Source organism: Arachis ipaensis, chromosome B10 (genome assembly GCF_000816755.2).
Source record: "Arachis ipaensis cultivar K30076 chromosome B10, Araip1.1, whole genome shotgun sequence".
NCBI lineage: Eukaryota > Viridiplantae > Streptophyta > Magnoliopsida > Fabales > Fabaceae > Arachis > Arachis ipaensis.
Genome location: NC_029794.2, coordinates 35,902,843 through 35,914,037, shown reverse-complemented (window position 1 = coordinate 35,914,037; position 11,195 = coordinate 35,902,843). Strand labels below are relative to the sequence as shown.

General features: G+C 35.5%; 1 protein-coding gene across 2 annotated transcripts in view; it reads left to right on the top strand.

Annotated features, from left to right (window-relative positions):
• The window catches only part of LOC107624364 (methylesterase 3), a 14,669-nt gene that overhangs the window by 2,366 nt on the left and 1,108 nt on the right, over nucleotides 1-11,195 (top strand). The window contains exon 2 of one of the 2 annotated variants that reach the window (XM_016326862.2): nucleotides 5,826-5,957. The exons of the other annotated variant lie outside the window; for it this stretch is intronic. Coding sequence (XP_016182348.1) covers nucleotides 5,826-5,957 — 132 coding nt within the window. The remainder of the gene's footprint in view (nucleotides 1-5,825; nucleotides 5,958-11,195) is intronic. 2 annotated transcript variants of the gene reach the window in all.

Sequence of the window (11,195 nt, the reverse complement as noted above, 5' to 3'; positions counted from 1 at the left end):
CACACACACCCCCTCTCTCTCTCTCTCTCTCTCTCTCTCTCTCTCTCTCTCTCTCTCTCTCTCTCCCCATTGAAGAAGGTTGTTGCGCCACCCCCGAATCTAACGTCGCCGCTGCTTAGCCTATTGTCATCGCAGATCAACATGACATCATCACTACTGTTGGAGCCTCCGTGGAAAGCCTCCAGTGCGCTGTTGGTGTCCCTTACCTTCGGAGGTTGTCATCGGGTAACTGTCGCCACAGCTGAGTCCCACTGTGTCAAAGTTAATTAAGGTTGTTGTTCATTTTTCTTTTTGGTTGTTTGGTATATTACTAAACCTAGCTCCACCACCATAGGTTTCACTACCACCTCCTGTCACCACCACGATTCTACTATCTTATAGCTACCATCAGAGGTAATTTTTCTATAATTTTTGTGTTTTTTTTTTTTTCAGATTTTTATGTTTGTTTAGGATTTTATTAAGAATTTTATTAAATTCTTGATTAAATTTTTTTATGATGTGTGCGATTAGGTTTATTTGTTATATTAATTTAGTGTAATTAGAAATTAAATAATGTTAGGTTAGGTAGGATGTAGTTTAGGGTTTTTTTAGAGTTGATGGTGTCATGATTGATTGTCAATTTTCTGAGTTAATTATTGACTTATTTTTTGTTGTTAATTTTCTGAGTTTATTGTTGTATGAGTTAATTTTCTGAGTTAATTAGTGTTGATCATTGTTAATTCTCTAAATTAATATTAGCTTGTTAAATCTTTTGAGTTAATTATTGACTTATTATTGATTGTTGTAAATTTCTAAGTTAATTAGTGTTGATTGTTGATAATTCTCTGAGTTAATCTTAGCACTACAAGAAATGAGCTGAGTACCCTCGGAATTACTGGCGGATTGAATATGACGATATAAATGGCGCCAGAAAATTTTTACCGGCGGATTATTTCATCCGACTCTAATTACTAGCGAATTTTGCATCATTTTTTCAATTAATACGACGAAACTAAGTTGATGATTACCGTTGGATTATTCCGACGGTAACTTTGGCGCCATATTATGTTTTATGGTGTCCAATTACTGTCAAAAAATTTTCGCCGATAAATCCTACGGTAGTTGTGTTCTTTTTTTTTTTTCACAATTAGCCCACAATTAGTAGTCAAATTAAAATTTTTGGTTACAAAATTAGGACAGAAATTCAAAATTACCAGAAATCAACTAATGATTTTATTAAATATCAATGGTCTGAATATAATAAAAAGTCAAAGAAGTAGAATATAATGTAATGGACACAATAAATTAAATTTCTAAACCTATGAATCCCGGTAATCGTCGTTGACTTCCCCCTACTGAGGCGGCGGAGTAGGTGCTAAAGTTGGTGTCCCACCAGCAGTGTTGCCGTTGGTACCAGCAGTGCCGCTGCCTCTAGCGTGCATCTGCTCGTTGTACACCTCCATCTGCTCTCACAAATGCTCTAGCTGCTTCAGCTTCACCTACGCATGTAAGAAACTCGTTGTACCTCTACTCAGACTGCTGAGCTTGTTAGTGAAACTCCTGTGTGAGCTTCTGCACCTCCTCCCCCAAGTCGACAACTTCCTCGGGATCGACAGGACTAGTGACAGAGGCAAAGACAGATGAAGGCGCCAATGCGGAGGCTATTGGCAAAGAACGAACCCAACCCGAAGACACGATTCTTATAGGGCTCAGATGCGGTCTCATGCCAAATCCTATTAGAATCTACCACCGAGATATCGGAGCTAGCGGGGTCATCCTCACTAGGCGGCTGAGATTGCTAGGTCGCAACCTCCAATCACTACGTGTAGTCCTCCTGTGTAACACATGTTGTGAATAGGATAACAGTTAATTGACTTTAAACCAAATAAATTTCAAATTTAGAGTTAATTGAAACTTACATAATGAGCCACAGACTGCTCATCAGTAAATCTCTACTCGTTAGCCTTCAACATATGGGTATACTTGAAAGTCTCTGCCAATGTCGCCTCACAATCCAACGACTTAAACTACACATATTGAGACAAACTAATAAAATAAATCAAGTAACAATTAATTCAAGTAATAATTAACAAATATTAGTAAATAAACTATATACCAGCTTGCTCGGTGAAGCCCTGTTAGCTCTGTTTGTCAGATGGCGATGCTTGAACCCCTCATCGATACTAAAATGGACATCCAATTCCTTCTTAAGATCTGGATGGAGCTAAACCATGAGGTGGTCGCTCAGCTGACAAACGTCTTACATCATCTCCTGAAGTTGCTTAGCTACCTGGTGGTTGTAGATCTTCCTGATTAAGATATCATGTTTCTTATCCTAGATAAATTTCTCCTGCACAAAGTAATTCAACAACATTAGTTAGGCAAAATAAAAACAGTTAAAATACAATTAATTTAACAAAATTGGGTTCTTATCGCCTACTTTTGAAACTATCAATCTCTGGTCTCGGCAAGGATCTTCGTGTAGCTCGGTCATGCATTGTTGTACATGGACTTAATCACATTAGAGACTCATGTGTACATGCATTGTTGTTTGGTGCAAACCTATTAATAAAAAACTTAAGATTAGCAAACACATAAAACTTAACAAGTTCAAAATAGATTGCGGATAAAAAATATTAAAATAGTATGTACTCACGTCTGCATGCCATCAGGCCAAATCCTCATCTGTATAATGGGCGGTGGTGGAGGGACATCTGGCTGGGACGCATTAGAGTAATCTACTACTGCGGGCTCTATCGCTGGAGCTGTGGGGGGCGGAGGGAGCGTAGCAGAAGGAGTCATAGTTTGGGTTCAGGACCATGATGAACTGTTGGTCTGCTGGACCCGCCTGTGACGTCACAGGAGTCGACTGAGTAGTCGAGGTAAAGTGCAATGACTGAGCAGTCCCTGGAGATCTGGTGGAAACACTTCCTCCACCACGACCATGAGACCGACTCGTTCTATCTCTGCTACCTGTCGTTATGTCTACAAAGAGAATATATTATTAACACTACTCAACATATACAGCATAAATCCTTCAACATTTATATTATTTCAAAAAAAAATTTGACATAACCTCCCCTAAAATTGAACATGTATCCACCTTTACGATTTTTACAAATCTAACCAACCTCAATCCACAATATCAGTCAAAACTCAATTAAATTCACAACATTTTTAACAGAATATATTAACTAGTTTATACAATAAAAAGGCAATATTTTTGTTTGAGTTATGCTCAGAAATTTCCACAAATAATTATTATACATGTTCGTCCAATCATCATGAGGTTTATTTTATAATAATATTTGATATGGTCACAGAAAAAATGCTAATTACTAATTATTTAGGCTTTACCAAAGGAATTTATCTTTAATGGCTTAAACTTACCGAACGCTAAACTTGAAGTATCCACCCTAACTAACATTTCATTTTACTAAGGCACTAACTTAACATATGATAACCAAATCCTAAATTCGAAATTAATATATAACTAGATCCTAAATTTTAAATTAACTTAATTCTAAATTAGCATATGATAACAAAATTTTAAATGCTAAATTAACATATAACTAAATTCTAAATTCTAAATTAACTTATTCTTAAATTATCATATGATAACCAAATCTATATAAAAATACTGATAAATTTTAACTAGATTGTAGAAATAATGTTTTCAGCAATAATAAGAACAAAGCAAGTACTAATTATACAAAAACCATTTCAATCATCAACACGATGAATGAAAGTTAGGGCACAAAAAAAATAATAAAGTAACAACATCCTAAGGTAACAAAATCCAAACTATAAACCCAATTTCACAGTAACATAATTTAAACTCTAAATACAAATTTCGCAGAAATTTTATCAATTTGAAATTAAAATATATATTAAAAATAATTTCACAGTAAAATCCAAACATTAATTTCAAAAAAATCTAATGGCAGAAACAGCCAACTTACTTGCAATGGAGGAGGTGGCCAGTGGCGTAGCAAATTCCTTGTCACAGAACAAAAGCGGTGCAGATTCTTCAAGGAGTAGAGGCGCGGCTTTAGCAAATTTGTCATCACGGAGAAGGGATAATGCAAGGAGAGGAGGCGGCAACAGGAGGCGCTGACGGTGGCTGGGCTAACGGAGCAGCGGGGAGAGGAAAGGGTTAGAGAGAAAAAGAGAGTGGGAGAAAAGAGGTTAGAGAGAGAGAGAGAGAGGAGATTTCAAAATGAAGGAGAAGAGGATTTGCGCTACAAATTTTATGGCNNNCAAATTTTAGGCTCGTTACCGTCGGATTTATCGGTGGTTAAATCCGACGGTAACTCATTGCGGATCACCAAAACGCAGCGTTCCACTAATGAGGTTTACCAGCGGACAAATTCGTCAGTAATTATTTAACCTGACGAATTCTATATCAAAACCATCAATGAATCTGTTGGTAAAAGCCGATGCTAAATCCGACGGTATTCAACGCATAAGTTTGTTAATTTTCAAGTTAATTATTGACTTATTGTTTGTTGTGGTTAATTTCTGAGTTAATTAGTATTGATTGTTGATAATTTTCTGAGTTAATCTTAGCTTGTTAATTTTTGAGTTAGTTATTAACTTATTATTGATTGTTATTAATTTCTGAGTTAATTACTGTTGATTGTTGATAATTCTCTAAGTTAATCTTAGCTTGTTAATTTTCGAGTTAATTATTGACTTATTTTTTATTATTGTTAATTTCTGAGTTAATTAGTATTGATTATTGATAATTCTTTGAGTTTATTGTTTTCTGATTTAATTGTTTGCTGAGTTAATTATTATTGTCTGAGTTAATTCCACACAGCTTAAAATTCGCGATTAGCGTAACCTCCACAAACCCTAACAAACACATCTCATTCTCCTACATTTTATCTCCGTCTTGATCCTCTCTGGTGACATCGACTTCCTAGACGACATTGTCCTCGCCTTCGGCCATGGAAAAAAGAATACGACAATGCTAAAGACAGTGATTTTGAGGTCCGATGAGGCGCTGCAGAGCGACAATGTGACGAAGTTGAAGAGCAGCACGAAGTGAAAGAGCGGGTTGCCATTGCAGGTGAAGCTAAGGTGAAGGCCATGATGGGGAATTTGAAGACACCAAAGGTCAGAATCAACGTTTCTTGTGAAGGTATCAAGGCCACACTTCCCTCCGAGAAGAAATCGTCGACGGCATCTACATCGAATACCAAGTGCAATGTCGATGTCAGGTTCAAAATCTGGAAATGGACCATTGGATATACAATATTACCATGGTTTTGGCAAGATGTATCTGTTTGGGAAAGGTGGGAGTAGAGGAGTAGATCTAATGGAATGGTAGATTTTGCAGTGGAGGTGGGTTGTGGTTATGACGGAAGATGAGGAAGGAAGAGGAGGAAGAGGGGGTATTTATGGAATCATTAACAAAAATTAACAATTGATCATTTTTGTCGAACGAAACTTATTTTGTATGGGTATAACTTGAATTTTAATTTTTCATGGTCAGTTTTTTGTCAACGTATGAATCTTTCATGATCAGAAATGACTATTTATTCAAAATTAAATTGGAACTAAAAGAATTGAATAAGACAAAAATATTTTTTTTGTTTCTATCATATCTCCTAACATAACAAACTAAGGACTAATCTATCGCGGATCAAAATTATATTTAAAGACTTGTTACTAACTAATAAATTGCTGCATTTACAACTAACTTAGATTAATTTAGTGGCTAATTAACTCACTAGTTTGGTTAAATAAATATCAGAAGTTTATATTGGTTATGTATAAATTTGATTCTATTATTTTTCTTTTTTCTTTTTTTTAGATGACTGATACTTCTTTTTTTAAAGGCATTTAGCAACTCAGGATCGATATTGGATAATCACTACACTTACGATGAAGGGCGCAATAAACCAGCCACAACATTTGTATTTGGACCACGCTACCTTGCATCTAGATTGTATCAGCTCAGCTCAAAACAGGTTATTCACCAAAGTTTAAATTCTTCTATTATTTGTTAGAGATATGATTATTCATATGTCTCTTTCTATCGGTTTAAACTTTAAGACAAGTGATTTAATAATGGAGTTTAATTTTAATACACAAACACAAAAAGGTTTTATATAGTCGTACAGTCATATTCGTTTTTTTTGCATGACCATTCATACGGTTAATCTAAAAGGTGACCATTTTTACTAATATAATATTACGTAATTCGATGCACAACAGACCAAAAATATGTCATATTACTCTCTTTGTTTCTAACATTTTCTCAAAAAGAGAGAAGAATAAAAAAGATTTAACTATAATTAAGGTCGGCACAAATGGTTATTAAGATTTTAGTACTTAGTTTGTAGCTACTTATAACTACAGCTTTTTATTTCTCTTAAAGCCATGAAATTCTAGCTTGGTAAGCAACCATTTTAAAGAAATCTTGTACCGCCGTCGTCAAAGGACAATGTCAATTGGACAAAATCCAATAAATGGCTCATATCTCTGCTATTTGAATCTTTGATCTAGGGCATCAGAGTTTAACTACTAGTATTGGAGGTGTCTTGATTACTAGCATATTATTAAAAAAGATAAAATAACAATAGTTATATAAAGACAAGATAATTGTTAGGTACCAGATAAATAACATAGCAAAATATAGAGATGAAAAATTAGAAATTTGTATAAAATATGAAAACAATCGAATAACTTTCTTTGAGAATTACAACTTCTTTCTATCACAAGAAGACTACAATAACACTCTCTCTTGACAAAAGGAGAACACACTTCTCTCTACATATATAGGAGAAAACTACTCAAAGAAATATTATGTTATTCTATCTAGATGACTTGATTGAAATGAATTAAAGAAAAACTCAATTTATAGGTGAATTTCTTCAATATGAACCATCCGTCGATTAGAGGTATATAATTCTTTTCTTTTTCAACCATTAAAATTCTAAGGTTATAAACTAGGATTGTTTATTATCTTTCATTTTATTTAGTTATTATTTATTTATTTATTTTCTAAAATTAGCTTTACTAATTTTCACAATCTCCAACTTAAAACTAATTTTGATAAATTTTAAAAATCATGTTGCTCATGTATTTGATAGGCCGTATGAGGATCTACACCATTCAAACTTTTCTGTGTTGATTGGTTTTGTCATGGCATCTGCTAGGTTATCTTTCGTGTGAATCTTCTGCATATCAACACTTCCTTCTTCTACTACTTTCCGAACAAAGTGATATTGTACTCCAATGTGTTTTGTTCTTGAATGAAAGGCAGGATTCCTTGCAATGTGCAAGGCACTCTGACTGTCACAATACACATAAATCTTTTGTTGTTTGTGCCCGAGTTCTTCCATCAACCTTTGGATCCAAATAGCTTCCTTGCATACTTGTGTAGCTGCCATATATTCAGCTTCTGTAGTAGATAAAGCTACAACAGTCTGTAATTTAGATAGCCAGCTCACAGCTCTTCCTTCAAGCATGAACACATATCCTGTAGTAGATTTTTGTTTATCAAGATCACCTGTAAAATTTGAATCAACATATCCACTGACAATAAATTATGATCCTCCAAAACATAATGCAACATTCAAGGTCCCTTTGATGTATCTCAGGATCCTCTTAACAACATTCCAATGCTCTTTACCGGGATCTGCCATAAATCGACTTACCACCGCAACTGCTTGAGCAATATCTGGCCTTGTACAGATCATGGCATACATAAGGCTTCCCACCGTTGATGCATATGGTACTCGAGACATTTTCATCTTCTCTGCTTCACTACTAGGGCACATACTTGAGGATAATTTGAAATTCATAGGAAGTGGAGTTGAAATTGGCTTACATTCTTGCATATTGAAGCGTTGCAAGATCTTCTTCAAATAATTCTTTTGCAATAGCCAAATCTTTCTACCCCTTTTGTCTCGGTGGATTTCCATCCCTAAAATCTTATTTGATGGTTCCAAGTCTTTCATATCAAACTCCCTAGCCAACTGTGCCTTCAATTCTTGGATTTGATTTTTGTTGGAACCTACCACCAACATATCATCCACATACAACAGCAGAATGATGAAATCATTATCACCAGACCTCTTGTAATAGGTACAATGATCTAAACTAAGTCTGTTGTATCCAAGGCTAATAATGAAAGAATCAAATCTCTTGTACCAACACCTTGGCGCCTGCTTTAGACCGTACAGAGATTTATTTAACCTGCAAACGAAGTTTTCTTTTTCTTGTTCTTCAAAACATTCTGGTTGGAGCATATATATCTCTTCTTCAAGTTTTCCATGAAGAAAAGCAGTCTTTACATCTAATTACTCTAGATGTAAATCAAATACAGCACACATAGCCAAAACTACTCTAATAGTAGTTAGTCTCACCATTGGAGAAAATATTTCATTGAAGTCAACCCCTTCTTTTTGAGCATATCCCTTGACAACCAATCTAGCACGATATCTTTCCACCTGATCAGTACTATCTCGTTTGATCTTGTAAACCCATTTGTTACCAATGGCTTTCTGACCTGCTGGAAGTTCAACAAGTTTCCAGGTATGGTTCCTATGTAATGCATCAATTTCTTCTTACATTGCTGTCATCCACATAGAAGTGTCTGGATTGCGCATAGCCTCCATAAAAGTTGTTGGCTCTCTATCTTCTGTCAAAAGACAATATGCATCATGGTTTGTCAAAACATAATTTAAGTGCCATGATGGTGTTCTTCTTTGTCGAGTGGATCGACAAACTTCTATGTCATTGGCCTCTGCTTCTTGTTCTTCGTGTTGTGGTTCTGCTTCAGAAAGATCACTTTCTCTTCATTTATCATCTATTTGAACAGTGGTTATCTCTTTAACAGTGCTGTCATTCTCTTGTTCCTTTTGCAATTCATCTTCTGCAAATATCACATCTCTACTGAAAACTACCTTGCGGACAGTGGGATCCCACAAGCGATACCCCTTAACTCCGTCAGCATAACCCAAGAATATACATTTTCTAGACTTTGGGTCCATCTTTGTTCTTTCTTGGGAATTGTACATCACGTACACAAGACAACCAAATATATGTAAAGAAGAATAATTAGGTGGCTTACCTTGCCACATCTCCATTGGTATCTTCAACCCAATTGCAGTTGATGGTGACCGATTTATCATATAACAGGCGGTTTTAACAACTTCTGCCCAAAAAGACTTGGCCAAGCCTGCAGTTTGCAACATAGCTCGTGCTCTTTCTAGGAGAGTCCTATTCATTCGCTCTGCTACACCATTTTGCTGAGGCGTATATGCAACTGTGAATTGCCGTTGAATACCTACTTGCTTGCAAAATGTTAGAAAATCACCATCGACATATTCTCCTCCATTATCTGTCCTTAAATACTTGATCTTCTTTCCAGATTCAAGTTCTAACTTTGCTTTGAACTCTTTGAACATCACAAACACGTCTGACTTCTTCTTGATCAGGTACACTCATAGCCTCCTAGAGTAATCATCAATAAATGATACAAGATATTTTGCTCCTCTTAGGGACATCTCTGGTGATTCCCACACATCAGAATGAATCAACTCCAATATGTGCTTGCTCCGAGCAGTTGATCTACCAAACGTCAATCTATGTTGCTTGCTTGTAACGCAGTGCTTACAAAACGGTAAGTTTACCGATTTGAGCCTGGGAATGAGATTACGTTCTACAAGAATCTTCAAGCCTCGTTTTGATATGTGACCCAGTTTATAATGTCATATCATCGTCATTTCTTCTTGACTTGCTAAAGCAACTGATGCCTCTGTCTCTTGCAAAGTATCTCCCATAAGCATGTATAGATTTGCTGCAATCGTTTCTGCTTTTATTACCACAAGATCTCCTTTAACAACTTTCAAGATCCCACCTTCAATATGGGTCTTACATCCAAGTTCATCCAATTGCCCAATCAACAACAAATTTTCTTCAAGCCTTTCACGTGTCTTACCCCTTGAAGTGAACAAATAGAACCATCAAACATTTTTATTTTGACAGTACCCATTCTAACAATTTCTAAGGCATGATCGTTTCCCATAAACACCGATCCTTCCAAGACAGGTTCATATGTACAAAACCAATCACAATGAGGAGTCATGTGCCATGTTGCTCCTGAATCAACAATCCAAACATCCGTGAGCTGTTTGCTGCCTTTAAAACCAATTGTTGCTTCGCCATACAGGATTTCTCCATCATCAGAGGTGCTCGCAACACATCCTTGAGAACTTGATCCTTCTGGAACCTTTTCTATACTCTTCTTATTCCAACAATCTTTCTTGAAGTGCCCTCTCTTACCACAATTGTAGCATTTGACCTGCTTCTTACTTTGTGACTTTGGTCTACTTTGACTCCCATTGGAACCACGCTCCATTGATCTCCCTCTTGTCATCAACAAAGCCTCTACTTGTTTTGAGTTCTCTAATCTATCTTCCGTATTCTTGCGCCTAGATTCTTCTTCAAGAACCGCAGCAGTCATGTCATCAAAAGAAAGATAATCAGTCAAAACATTATTAGTTAAGTTAATGATAAGCTGATCATATGAATCTGGAAGACTTTGAAGTAAGAGCTCTGCACGTTCATTTTCTGCTATGGTATATTCCAACGATGAGAGTTGGAAAAATAGCGTATTTAGATTGTTGATGTGATCCGTTGCCGATATGGACTCACTCATTCGAAGAGTATAAAGTCTTCTCTTCAAGAATACTTTGCTGCCATTTTTTTTAGACGGTAACTCGCAACGGAAAAAAGAAAATATTAATCAGCAATCTTAGGCTCTGATACCACTGTTAGGTACCAGACAAATGACACAGCAAAATATAGAGATGAAAAATTAGAAATTTGTATAAAATATGAAAATAATTGAATAACTTTCTTTGAGAATTACAACTTCTCTCTATCACAAGGAGACTACAATAACACTCTCTCTTGACAAAAAGAGAACACACTTCTCTCTACATATATAGGAGAAAACTACTCAAAAAAATATTACGTTATTCTATCTGGATAACTTGATTGAAATGAATTAAAGAAAAACTCAATTTATAGGTGAGTTCCTTCAATATGAACCATCCGTCAATTAGAGGTATATAATTCTTCTCTTTTTCAACCATTAAAATTCTAAGGTTATAAACTTTGTTTATTACCTTTCATTTTATTTAGTTATTATTTATTTATTTTTTAAAATTAATTTTACTCATTTTTACAATATT